The sequence below is a fragment of the Condylostylus longicornis genome, unplaced genomic scaffold (assembly GCF_029603195.1).
Source record: "Condylostylus longicornis isolate FDR11 unplaced genomic scaffold, ASM2960319v2 ptg000055l, whole genome shotgun sequence".
Classification (NCBI taxonomy): domain Eukaryota; kingdom Metazoa; phylum Arthropoda; class Insecta; order Diptera; family Dolichopodidae; genus Condylostylus; species Condylostylus longicornis.
This window is the reverse complement of record NW_026578024.1, coordinates 1,242,777-1,257,541: the sequence shown is the minus strand read 5'-3', so window position 1 is coordinate 1,257,541 and position 14,765 is coordinate 1,242,777. Positions and strand designations below refer to the sequence as shown.

The 14,765-nt window shown below is 26.9% G+C and overlaps 1 protein-coding gene across 1 annotated transcript in view; it reads left to right on the top strand.

The window, feature by feature from the left end:
• LOC129611870 (zinc finger protein 1) overlaps positions 1–14,765 on the top strand; it is a 104,316-nt gene that overhangs the window by 42,992 nt on the left and 46,559 nt on the right. The window contains exons 2-3 of the mRNA XM_055525275.1: positions 7,063–7,208; positions 7,601–8,428. Of these exons, the coding sequence (XP_055381250.1) occupies positions 7,063–7,208; positions 7,601–8,428 (974 nt within the window). The remainder of the gene's footprint in view (positions 1–7,062; positions 7,209–7,600; positions 8,429–14,765) is intronic.

Sequence of the window (14,765 nt, the reverse complement as noted above, 5' to 3'; positions counted from 1 at the left end):
AACATGTATCTATATATGTATATTATATGTATACATATGTATACATTATTATGGAATACACATTTGCTTGAATATTTACAAGTAAAAGGGGGGGGGGGGGGGGGGTAGTAAAGTGTATACATAGCACAGACATTAGGCCCCCATCTATTTACTAAAGTACAAATTTACGTGCATATCGGTATTAATACTTCATTTTAAAACTGTATTTTATAATAAATTAAATATGTATGTACATGCCCATAAATATAAAGATCATCTACCATGAATTCACATCATAAACGATGATCTCATCTTAAATGAGTTTTTAAATACCGTAACGGGAAAAATGAGCAAAAAAAGAAACATTTAAATTTTGAAATTAAAACAAAAAAATGCGATAAAAAAATTAAAATACCGTTTATTTTAAATGAAAACTAATATGACACATTTGGTGAGGTTACTCAAAAGTTTAAACAAAAGGAAAAAAAACATTCTACTCGGGATCATCTTGTATTAAGAAATGGCTTAAAAAATAAAACAGCGATTTAATTGATGACTGGTTCCAGACACTAAAAATATTATATGTTCTTAGGAAATTCGGAAGAAAATACTGAAAAAGTATGTTCTTTGTACATAATACTTATTCCCAAGAAAGGTTGGAATTAATTTAAATGTAAAATCATATACATAAACGTTTTCTTTCATTTTTATACACTCACTTCTGTTTAAATTTGCAGAACGCATGAATGTATAATCTGTAAATATGATCAAAATAGTAAGATGTCAAACAATTTTTAATTTTAAATCGGTGTTGGGTTGATTTTTAAAATATGATTTCAATTACAGTCATAATGTTTTCTCAAACAAAAATCTCACTCCATGTATCTCATATTCCTTATTGTTTCGTCGGGGGAGAGACATAATTTGAGGCAAGTGACTGAGATATAATTTTCAAAGTTGAAGTGAATATTTTTCGCAATATGTACATAGGTAGATATTTCGCTTTATCTTTTAAAAGTATGTCAGTCACTTTGTTTTGAACCATGACAATTCAAGGCGATATTAAAATTTAATTTTTAAAGTGATTTGAAAAAAAGTTGGTTAAGAAAGTGAGTTAAAAATGAGGTCGTCTTAAGTAGATCTTTAATTATTATCACGGAAAAAATTTATATTCTTTTAAATTGTGAAATTTTTCTAATACTTTTTTTTATTTTATTAAAAAATTCAGGTTAATAACATTTTAAATTGTAAACATTTTTTATGAACATCATTTAATTATTACATTTACAAGTCCCACTTAAATATCTAACATTAAAACTATACTTACATATGAATATGTGCATTTATGTATACATACTTAGTTGTATAAAATATTTTACAATTTTAATATTCATTCATTAAAAATAATAAATTAAATGAACAATTTATTTAATGTCAGCTATTTTATGTTAAAAAAATATTCTTAAATTTTATAAAAATACCTACATACATTTGTATATATGTATGTACATGTATAATACGTTTGTGTATTAAAATGCCAATAAACTCTCAGAGTAATTATGTGATTAATAAATTATATGTTGAGTTTTGTGAAATAGCAGCATCATAACATTAATACAAGCCAAATATACACATGGCTACGCTTTTAATAAAATAATATTAAGTAAACAAAACTATTATTATAAACAATTAAAATAGCAATTTAGAAATTAAATTGTGAATTTTTGTTTTGTGAACACACTTTTATATGTATAAAAGAGTTTATGTATATGTCATCATATTATTTACTTAATAGTAAAGCATATTAAACCATTAAAAACTAGTATCCCTTCATTGAATAATTAAAAATTAAATAAAAAAAAAAATTTACAATTTCATTGGCAATTTCAAAAAATGTGTGAAATATAACAAAGATTACAATAACTGATATATTAATTAATTTTCATGTTTCAAACGAAAGAAAAAATTAACACAAGACGAGAATTTAGGGACAACAATTTTACAAAAAAAAAAGACGGTTCCGCGATTACACATAAGTTTCTTATATTTAATTTTAAAGTTCGTCCAACACAATAAAAAGACTTACTTAAATATTTCTTGCACAGTGAAAAGTCTTGAAACATACACATACTAAATGTACATATAAGTATATGTAGATCGGTAATTAATTGAATTTTGGCAAGAAAGATTATATTTTTAGTTAAGTACTTGGTAATTATTGCATTTTTGCCTTCATAAAAGTTCAATGAATCTAAAATAGTCAAATAAATAAGTGACAATTACGTACTTAATTTCTATTAGCAATAAATTATAATTTTAGTAAATTTGAATGAAAATAAGAGAGAAAGGAAATAAAACAGATCAGAGAGAGATTTGAACAAAAATAAGAGAAAATATTCTCCTCATTTTTCCTCTCGGAATGATTTAAAAATCTCGGAAAGATTGTAAAAATTTGAAAATTTTAAAAACTAGCGTTTGCTCATAATTTAAAATCTTTTTGCCCACAAAATTTACGAGTCCATTTAAAAGAGCATGGAATTTTTCTCAAAAATTTCCCGAAATATGCTAAAAAATTGGTAAGGTATGTAATGTGGTGTATAATGTAAGTTGATTGTTGTGTATAATGTATGTTGATATTAGAAGTAAAATATTATCAAAATATTATCAAACTAAACTTCTATATTCTTACAAATATGGGAACACCTATACATGCATACATACCTGTTTTACAAACGCATACATATGTATTTTCGTACATATATTTTTGTATTTTTGTATATATGTAACTCATATATGTATATTATCAACGGGGTGCGAAAATTTCCATTTGGGTTTTTCATTTTTCACTTTTCTTTTCTTCGTAATGCACTGTTAGTGGTTTTTTAATTGATATTAATTAACTGATTCAAATAAAAATGGGAAAATTTTATTTATAGTATACCATTTATCGTTTTTTATTTCTATAATTCTATACACATGCATACGTACATCAATAAGTGAAATGTATATTAAATATGCATACACATATTCCGATTATAGCGTTTGCGTTTTGTGTCCCCATATATAAATAATGTATAATGTGTCCACAAACAATTGTAATAAAAACAGGTTGTAAAAATAATTTTTATAACATAAGATACATATGGGCATACATATAAACCTGCATATTTGTATGTCAATATGGTTTTTCAACACATTATGACACTATTTAAATATAAAATGTATATATACATTTTAGATACAATATTATAGGGTATAGTGAGGCAATATACAGTAAATCTATGTGTATATCACATTAAATATAAAGAAGAAGAATTTTACAAAAATAGCTCTAGATAAAGAAAATAATATTTTGTAAAATCGAATCCATGGATGTGATCAACGTATGTAGGTATAGGAGTATGCTATGAGTGTGATATAAATATAATGACAGTAGTAATAATCAAAACAAGAAGAGAACAACGGCAAGAAATATAATCAACTTAATTTGTTTTACAATAAAAAGTAGAAAGATGACAACATTGCTAGCGGCCTAATATCTATTTCATATTTACATAATAATTCACATTACATATGTTAATATGTAAGTGCCTAAAAGTGTCTATAGTTATTGAATATGGACCATGTTTACATATACGTATACATATATTTGCAAGTGTTTTACGTTTCACCGTTACAAAAAGCATGGAATTATTATTTTGCATGATTGTAAAATAAATTTAAATAATTTTTAAAAATTTAAATTGGTTTTTGTTGTTCATACTCACATACATACAGACATATGTATGTACACACTTACTTACTTATGTATATTTAACCGAATAGTTTTCAAGCATTTTCTTAAATGCTATTGGACATAAGATATTTGACTTGATTTCATTAATTTCTTGCCAATCCAATAATTAAAGAAAAGAATTAGGAGAAATATAGTAACTAAAGAAAAATGGAATAAAAATGTTCCTTTCGAAAAATTACAAATTTACGGGTATTACAAACAGCATCAGTTAAAATTTGTGTTAATGACTTTCAGGTTAAATATTTACAACTAATTTCAAATCATACGCTGTCATACTATAAATTTTAGTATGTAAATGCTAAACTGTTAAAGCAATTTATCTTTAAAAGTGTATTTACAATGTTACAGGAAATCTTTGTTAACATTCAAGCCCCAACACTATAATGACTCAAAAATTTTTTTAAATTTTCAATTAAAAACAAAATATGAGCAATTTTGCGGGAACTAGAATTTTTTTTTGAGACAAAATCATGTCTGACCCTGCACTTTCTTTTCATAAAAACCAAAAGTAAAGTGCGATTTTTCTGCTTCTTTATTCTTTAATGCCTTGTTTTTTTTTATTCTTTTTAATGTTTCAGTAAATTTATTATCGTTGCATTCACTGCATCATTTACTTTTAATGACGTTGCTTGACTGACATTGTCAAGACAGGTGGAGATCACATAATATTAACATTTATTCTAATATTTTAACATATTTACGCACGTTTTCCGTGTTCGAAATTTAAAAATAAGTTTCCCCCTTTTTTATGTTTTATATTCATACATACACATGTAAGCACATTCATATATTCATGCACATGTACATTACAAATGTTTGTTCTAATATAGAATTAGTATGGTGAATTATTGGTGAGTTTTAATTATTAACGCCGTTTCGGAAATACAATTGTGCCTTTGCGTCTTCTGTTATTCAATTTTATTGGCCTATTCAAACAATCATTCAAACAAAATAATTTTTTGCCGGCTAACACATAAAATATGTTTCTGTGATTCGGATAGTGAAGTTCGGTTCGTTTTTCTTTTCCATTACACAAAATCCAAGGATGTAGCCATTTGAAGCTTTCATAAATCCTAATTGATTCAAACACAATGTTCGATGAATGAATTTCCCTTTCTACCACTTCTTACCACTTCTTTGAATATTCCTCAAATGCTATATTAATTTCAGTGAAATTTTGAACATAAAGAAAAACACGTGGACGTTTAGAAATTTTAACCAAACTCGTTTTTCATAGTGAATTTTTTAATTCAAACTTAAATCAGGTTCTTTTTTTGCTTTGTTTTTCAGTCAGAAGATGTATGTAAATGTAGGTATGTTCCCATTTCATCTAAATTCCCTAGGAAAAAATTAAAAACCAATTAAAAGCAAAACATCAAAAATACAAAATTCTCAAATAAAAATTTTATTCAACAGTCACGGATTTTAAAATTTATTTCACAAAATATCAGCTTTTATACCTCAACTCACAGAACAAACAAACATTGTCAATTACAGATATAAAAATTGAATAACTGTGTTGTAAATATGTGAGTATACATACATACGTTTAGGTGTGTGCATCTGTATAGATAGTTATTTTCCAATAGTTCTAAGAAATTAAAACTATAATAACAAAAATACCGTATTAAATCGCCATATTCTTATAAAAAAAAATATAAAAAACCATTAACTCTTAATAATCTTACATGATAATTTAAAAAATTGAATAGAAGAAAACTAAGAAAAAATTATACAACACCGTTAACTACTCAAATATACATAAATGTATATATGTATGTATATGTAAATGATTTTGTATGTTTGTGTAAATAAAGAAATAGCCATCGAACAAAGAATTTTGTTACACACATTATTTTCTTGAAATGGAACTGTCATTTAACATATACTTCACAGACATCTTTATTCTCTAAACATTATAGGAGTTTATGTACACACTTACACAACAATCATACAAACATGTCCGAATTCACATGTCCCGCAACAACACATTTGAATAATATTACAAAATTTTATATATTACGAATTGTAATGGGAGCCAATATGATGGTAATTGGATTGCAACAAATTTAAAGTAAGGTTTGAGTTAAGGTTCACCTAAGAAATCTTCAAATATATCTTCTAGCTTTATTTAGTTGGGAAAATTAAAAATATGCACGTAACTGTAATAATAAAGTAATAGATACACACACAATAACTAAGTATTTTATATTTGTTCGACAGCAAAATTCCGGTACCTATGTATATACGAGAACTTGACTACAAAGAAGATCATAATTCATGGGTACTGATCGAATTGAAATAAATAAATACATATGCACATATGTACATAAGATTATGTAGATAAACAGAAATATTTTTCTGCTTTCGAATGCCAAAGTATTTCAGCAATAATTTTAACAACAAAAAAACTGTATTCTTTTATTAATATTGATGAGCTCTTTAAATAATTATATATACATATAAATACATATGTACATAAGTTATGAATAAGAATAAAATGATACTCATGCCCTCATTTTTAAAAACATCGTCACTATTCACCATTCAACAACCGTGATCCATTGTATCCATCTTTGGTATCTATATAGTTAATTTTGAAAAGTTGAAAGGAGAAAAAGCATCACCGAACTGAGATCTCCATGTGCAGTACATACACGGAAACTATGTGAAATGAAAGAAGACAAAACGTATTTAAATAAAAAAATATAAAAATTCAAAACTTAAACATCTCACCCGTATACTGAAATAACAAAGTAGTTAATTGTTGAAATTGAAGGTATGAAGACACACACATACAATATACAAACTTGTGTATTAAAATTATTGCTTGTTGAACTTGGTTTCAAATCGTAGCAGAGTGTATATCGTGCGGTATACTATAATACGAATTCGCAGACAATTCTTAAAATTAAAAAAAAATAAAAAAGAATACAACTTCAATTTCATCTTCTCAAGCGTGTATTGGTTATACAAGCATCTTTATAAAATACAATAATTTATTTATGAAATTGTAAGTAAACTGGTATACAATAAAATTTCTTTTAAGTTCACTGCACTATTCAATACAACCATAAAATAAATTTAGTTATTACAAATTTTGTATAACTACAAAATACTTGATTATACTTGTATAAGAAATTCTTTTATATACTTATAAATTAAAATTTATGCTCTTCCAAGAAGAAAAAGTGCTGCCATTGTTTTAAATAGAATCAATTTATGAATTACAAGAATTTTTAAGGAAATTGCTAGATCTTTCATAAATATTTTCTTTTTATTTACAGTTCCTTTAACATCTAGTCTTCACCGTCATAATAATATTAAAACTGAAGATAATTCACCAATTGACAACGCACACAATAATAGCAGCAATGATAATGAATTTATATTTAAATGTCCCCAATGTCATCAGAGATTATCTGGATTTCAGGTAATTAACTAAAAAAATTTGAATCTTCTTAAATCGACCATTAATTTTGATTACTAATTATTATTTATTCAAACTAAATTTACACTTACCTAAGTAACAACTCGTTAAATCTTAAAAATTTAAGCGAAGAATTCGAATATGGGAAGGTTTCCTTCTTTTCGAAAATTCAAATTTCTATTGAATCCTGAAACTATTACTGGGATTTTCTCATTATTGTGAATAAATTAATTCATAAATCAATAATTTCCATTATTTAAATGGATTTCTTTAATTTTATAAAATTCTAATCATTATTATTTTATCAAATCTAATATTATTATTAAGTATGTAGGTATATATAAAAAATTTTTTTATATGAAAATTATTTTAACTGATTTTTAACTTTTTTTAAGGCTTTACGCGACCATTTAGAAATTGAACATCCACATGATAAACAAAATTTTCATCATTTACTACAACCACCCAGTTTTTTACAACATTTAGGAAATTATACAAATTCAACGTTACATAATAACAACAACAGCAATAATAATCATAATTTATATAACAATCATCATCATCATCATCATTCGCAACTAAATGGTATTGGTACAAGGGATTTAACAACAGATAATCACCATCTTCATCATCCTCATCATCATTCTAGAATAGATAATCTTAGCAATAATAACAATAATAATACAAAAAACAATAATAGCAATAGCTCAACGATGATACCACCAATTGGCACACCATCTCCGCCAATTTCGACAACACCAACTCAACATCAACAGCAACAACAACAGCAAACAAATCAACAAACGGCAATTAATAACAGCCTTAGTAATTTAAATGATCTCACAGCACATTCGACAGGAACGGCAGCAATGCATTCATCACAACATTCAAATCATCATTATTCACAGTTTACAAAACAACAACATCATGCAATGGCGATGGCATTGGCTGCAGCGGCAGCGTCTACACGTCATAGTCAGCAACAACAGCATCAACAACATTCACCACCAAATTCACTATCATCATTAAATGGAATTAATGGTTATGATGAAAATAATGGTGGTAGATCAACTTCAAGTCCTGGTTCATCAACAACACTTGGCGACTTATGTGGTTCTATAAACACAGGAGGACCACATGCATGTAATCAATGTTCGGTTTCTTTTCCAACCAGAGAAATGCTTGAAAAGCATGAAGTCATACATTCGCCCAACGCACAAGTGGTAAGTAAAGTATTCATTTTAAATAATTTTTTTTTTCAAAGCACTTGAATTATTAATAACGAAGGATAAAGATCGAATAAGTCATACAATAAGTTATTTGTGTAAATAATCAGATTTGTTCATGACTCGTTTTTAACAACTAAATATCGTCAATATTAAATAACTTATTCAAATAATTCAAAGTATTCAAATTGACATAGTGGCGTACAATTTACATCGTTAATTTTTTGAGCTTTTTCACTGGGTACTATGTTAAAGCGAGAGGAATTTCATAATAACCCAAAAATTTCAAAGGCATAATTAATAAAAATAATAATTAGCATGGCCTACAGAAAACCGAATACAAATTTGTCTCGTCTCATTTGTTAGTAGAAATTTCCAACCCATCGTAAAGAAACGAAGTAATAAAAATAAAATTATAATAGTATTTTTCTGTTTTCTGTTAAATTAAGTAGAAAATTTCAGAAACTGACGTGGATATAAAATTTTCAAGCTATTAATATAATATTTTATATTTGTGGAAATAATTTCCGTACGTGGTTGTTAGGAAAAACAAAATTAAATTAGAAAATTACGTATGTACATTCTAGCAAACAAATTTGTCTGGAAATTATTGTTATATTTATATAGTTGGCCGGAACTGTTCTGTAGACGGAAATGTTGTACAGGAAATTTATTTTGTTTTGTGTTTAAATTATTACGCACTATGTAACTTTATAGTGTTATGAATTAATATTATCCACTATAACTCTACAATAGCAACACCTATCTGCTCCCTACTCATATCCAAAATGAAAAAAATTTTACCTGTGAAACCTTTTGAAAGGTTAATTTCTATATTCTTCAACATTCCAAATTCTATTCTTCTACAGAGTTGTTATTGATCACAAAAAGAATGTACTCAAAAGCCAATTTCATTTAATTTTTTCCTTTTCCTTTAACATATTGACATTATATTTAGCAACGCTTCAGTTCCCTTTGACTTTTAGAATATTTACTTTTTTTATTTTTTTCTATTTATACACACCACATTCATATGCGTTGTAATTATTGTGTTAGATTATAAATCTAATAAAGCTCATTGGAAGAATTCAATTGTTTTAATACTTTTAAAAACTTGCAATTATTTTTTGAAAGCATGTAAAATAGACTGAGTGTATATATACATAAGTATATTCAAAACAACCGTTGCTTTCTCGGCCTTAATCTCTACTTTGACTTTGCGTTGCAGAACTAAGTAAAGATTCTACAAGCTGTTGTAGTTTAAAAAGATTTAACGGACACAATTGGCTAATATTTTAAAGATTTGTTGTAAATTATATTTGATTTTTTACCATTTATACCGTTTATACTTTGTTATAACGGAAAAGGGAAGTGGTCCTACTGCAAATATTATTAAATAATCTTAACGGCCTAAGTAATTAAACAATAGCAAAAAAAACAGAGTGCAATAATTGTGCAATAAATCAATGCACAAATTAAAAAAAAATTGCATAAAAAATACAAAATATTTACTTTGAATGTTTTTGCTTAAAGAAAACCAACATGAATAAAATGAATGATTATATTTAAAACAAAATAATGTTAAGCATATGAAACGGAATTACCATATAGATTAGGTGAATTTTCATGGTTAAAATTGACATAGAAATTGCTATTTAAAGTGTGTAATTTTGTAATTTCTTAAGAAAACCAAAAAAAAATAAAAAAATAAATGCGATAAACAAAAATAAAAAATTACACGAAATTTTTTAAAAATAGAAGGCTATGAATAGGAAGAAATAAAAATATGGACAGAAGCGGACAAGCTGACTAGTAAATGATTGCAACCATTGCCTTATTGTTCTTTTCTTATTTGTTTTGATTCTTCGTTTCTATTACTAAACTTTTAGCTGAGACTACGAAAGAAAATTTATAAGAATATTGTTGTTTTCATACCCGCACGAACGTGGATTCGAAGCGCATTAAAATTTTGCCTCAACGTTTGTAACGCTAAGAAATAATGGTCTAAGTTACAAATATAAGTGTATGTTTTTGATCAGCGTCGAATTCTGAATCGCCCGTACGTCCGTCCCACCAAATTTTCGCAAACTAGTTATAATAGTAAATTGCAGTGCTTGGGGTAGTTGCTCTATAACTTCAAAATACAGCGTAACTCAAGTCATAGTATGTTCTTTAGTCAGCTGTAGTATATTTGCTCACCCATAGGGGAACAAATTTTTATGGTTATCTCACAGTTGGCCTGATCAACTCCATTTTTTTTTTCGTTTATTTTATTTTCACGTTGAAAATTGAGTAAAATATTTTTTACTTTTTTCATTATTTTTTTTTTAATTATAGTAAATACGGTTTTCACCGATAAATACTGTTCCAATGAGTCATCGCAAATTATTTAAATTTTGTAAAAAAAAACAAAAAAATTACTTCTGGTGCTTCACATTTTTCATTTTGAATTTTCTCAATTCTTCATTGATTAATTGGATCTGTCAGGCGACGATTTTTTCCTTATTTTCTTCTCACTTTCACTTTCTAAAAATAGTTTATAAAATTAATTTAATCAAAAGGTAAAAAAAAATAAAAAATTATTTTCCTTATACAAAATAACAAAAATTTGAAATTTGTTTATTTTAAATTAAAACGATTAATTTAATTTTCAAAGAATGCATTAAAATAAAATTTAAAAATTTTTTTTAGTTTTTTTTATTATATTTTTGTTATAAATTAATTTAGAATGAAGGAAAAACCATAATTTTATTTTGATAGCCATGTTTTTTAAAAAAAAATCCATAAACACTTTCGATTACAGTGACATTTCAATAGTACCAGATTTACTTATAAGAGTTAACATTGGTGAGTCTAGGGAAAAGACACTTCAACATACTCGTACGAATATGAAGCACGTTGCTTGCGAATAAGTAAAATGGTGAACTCCTTATTAAGAAAATGTAAAAAACTAAGCGTGTACACTTTTACTCGTGAGATATAAAACAAGTTAATCCGACCCTGTACTGAAATAAAGAGTTTATTTGGATCTATTCGGTCATCATAATTTTATCAGAATTCTTTTAAAAAAAATTCATATAGGAACTTAATAACAGTCTCATGTAATAAAACTTTATTTACTTTATAAATTAAATTTGAGGTTTTAACACGGACAAACAACAAATATAAATTGTGAATATTCGCTAAACATGTGTTAACTTCCACCAAAATATATGATCTTTTAATTTACTATACACTTTTATAGCCGGGAATTAAAAATTTCAAAAGTGGTTTATTGGCGACTTTATTTTCTCCTAAACGTGTATTAATTGTTTTTCCGTTTGTTTATACCCTGCACTTCGTGAAGGGTATATTAACTTTGGTATGGAGTTTGTAACTACTTGAAGGAGTCATCTGCGGTATGGACATATATATATATTCTTGCTCAGCGTAAAATTCTGCGTTGATTTAGACATGTCCGTCCGTCCGTCCGTCCGTCCGTCCGTCCGTCCGTCCGTCCGATCGCACGATAACTCAAAAACGAATAATGCAATCGACACCAAACTTTCACAAGTTTTTTCTTTTGTGCCAAGGACGAACCCTATTGTTATTGGTCTAAGTCGGACAACGGGTTCGGGTAGCTGCCATACAACTCCAAAAGTTTATTTTAAATATTTCAAAAACTAATAAAGCTATAAATATAAAATTTTGTATACGTGTGTCCAATTATATTCTACACATGCTCTAAAAATTATAATGGGATAGCTGCACCGGTTCGGGTGGCTGCCATACAACTCCAACAGCAAATTTTTTATATTCGGCAAAATAATAAAGTCAGATTCATGAAACTTGGCAGTCATGTGTCCAATTATAGGTCAAATATATTTCAGAAGTTTTAGAGGAATTTCTTGACAGGTTCGGGTACCTGCCATACAACTCCAGAAGCTAATTTTAAATATTTGGAAAAATAATAAAGTCAAATTCATGAGACTTGGCAGTCGTGTGTCCAATTATAGGTCAGACATATTTCTAAAGTTTTGGTTAGATTGCTTGACAGGTTCGAGTAGTTCCCATACAAGTCTAAAAGCTTATTCTTAATATTTGGAAAAATAATAAAGTCAAATTCATGAGACTTTTCAGTCGTGTGTCCAATTATAGGTCAGACATATTTCTAAAGTTTTGGTGGGATTGCTTGACAGGTTCGAGTAGCTCCCATACAAGTCTAAAAGCTTATTCTTAATATTTGGAAAAATAATAAAGTCAGATTCATGAAACTTGGCAGTTGTGTGTCCGATTATAAATTAGATATATTTGTGAAGTTTTGATGGAATTGCTTGACTGGTTCAGGTACTTGCCATACAACTCCAAAAGCTTATTTTACATATTTGGAAAAATAATAAAGTCAGATTCATGAAACTTGGCAGTTGTGTGTCCGATTATAGATCAGATATATTTGTGAAGTTTTAGTGGAATTGCTTGACAGGTTCGGGTACTTGCCATACAACTCCAAAAGCTTATTTTATATATTTGGAAAAATAATATAGTCAGATTCATGAAACTTGGCAGTCGGATGTCCAACTATAGCTCAGACGTGTCCGTGAAGTTTCTATAGAATGATTTCACAGGTACGAGTAATTGCTACACAATAACGAAAGGTGCAGGGTATAATTCAATCGGTTTATACCGACTGAAACGTTTTTACTTGTTTTTAGTTTACGTATTGTTCAATACGCCCTCCATTACATGCATATAACGAAAAAAAAAATATTTAAGTTTATTTAAAAAATTGTGGTGATGACAAAAGCCATGTGACGTTATAGTAATAAGACTATTACGGAAGAAAAAAAATTTTTTTGGTAGAACAATAAACAATCAAGTGAAATAAAAAGAGCAAAAATTAAAGTAAAAACTTCGGAAAAATATTAAATTTTGATAAAAAACAAATTGACAAAATCCGTGTGACTTTGCAATTTTTTTCTACATTGAAAATTTACTGCATCATTGAATTAAAAATCGAAAACAGTGAAATGACAGAGCATGTAGTGTCTTTTTTTTCTTAAATAATTTCACATGTGTCTAGTAGTCTGTTTCGTGCATTTATCAAATATTTTACCAGAAATACATGCGGTTTTATGTCAAAAATAACTTTGAAGAATTTGTAATTAAACAACCCAACACCCAATTCAAAAAAAAACTTATGAAATAAAATTTTAGGTTTCGATTTTTTAAGCAACAAACGCTTATTTAAATTCAAATAAAACATATATTTGACTTTACATTTTACTTGCTGAATAAGTCAAATAAATTACTTTATGTTAACAATCTCACATACGTATACTTACAATATGTAAATGTAGAAATTAAACCATGAACTACTTACTGTTCACTGTTTTCTCTAACTGCTATATCAGTAACTTGATTATAAATTCGGGATTTTTAATTCAATCTCAAAAGTTAAAAAAAATTGTTTAAAAAAAATGCTATTATGGCCTTTAGTCATGCTAATGAAAAACAATTCAAATTTTTTATCAACACTAATTGTCAGAGTAACACCTACTTGTAATGGTACATATATTACAATTGAAAATGGTCTTGCCCAAATATTTAATTGAAAATCATACCATTTCGGTGTTGTTTATAATAAAGTGAAATTTTCTAAATTCGGAATTTTACAAGTAAATTTTCGTACAATTCTAAATGATTTTTAATTGCATATTTTGAAAAATTAATAAATTTTATTTTAGAAATCTAACAAAAAATAAACACCTCCAACTTCAACTTTATACAATGTTATGTATGCATTTATAATAATTTACTAATATGAAATACATACTACATTTTTTTTAATAAAATGGCGTAATAATTCAAAATGAAAAATTCCAATTTCATAGTTGTCATTACAACATAAAATATTGTGTCTTAAAATGCGTTTAACATAAGAAATGAGCGATCAAAAGGAACTTCAATTTTATTCTGTTTTTCGTCATCATTGAATTCACTTGTAAAATCTGTTACACTGCTGTTGTACAAATTTACACAAAATATCATTATGTGGTTTTTACGGTGCAAGTACGGTGACTACATTCTTATATTAATATATGCACATACGCTACATATATGTGCGCGTATAAAAATCTGCAAATATTAATGAAAAAGATAAAAAAAAGACTTGGTTTTCGATTTGTGGTTTTGTTTTATTTTCACTTTCATTTATCCCTCTATTAGAGACTAAGTGAATCTTTTTTTTTTCTTAAATAACATATAAAAATCGTGGAATAAATATCTTTGGCAACGATTCGAAATGAATTAATTACTCCCATTAATTATTCTTGCGTTTAAGTTTTTAAATTTATTT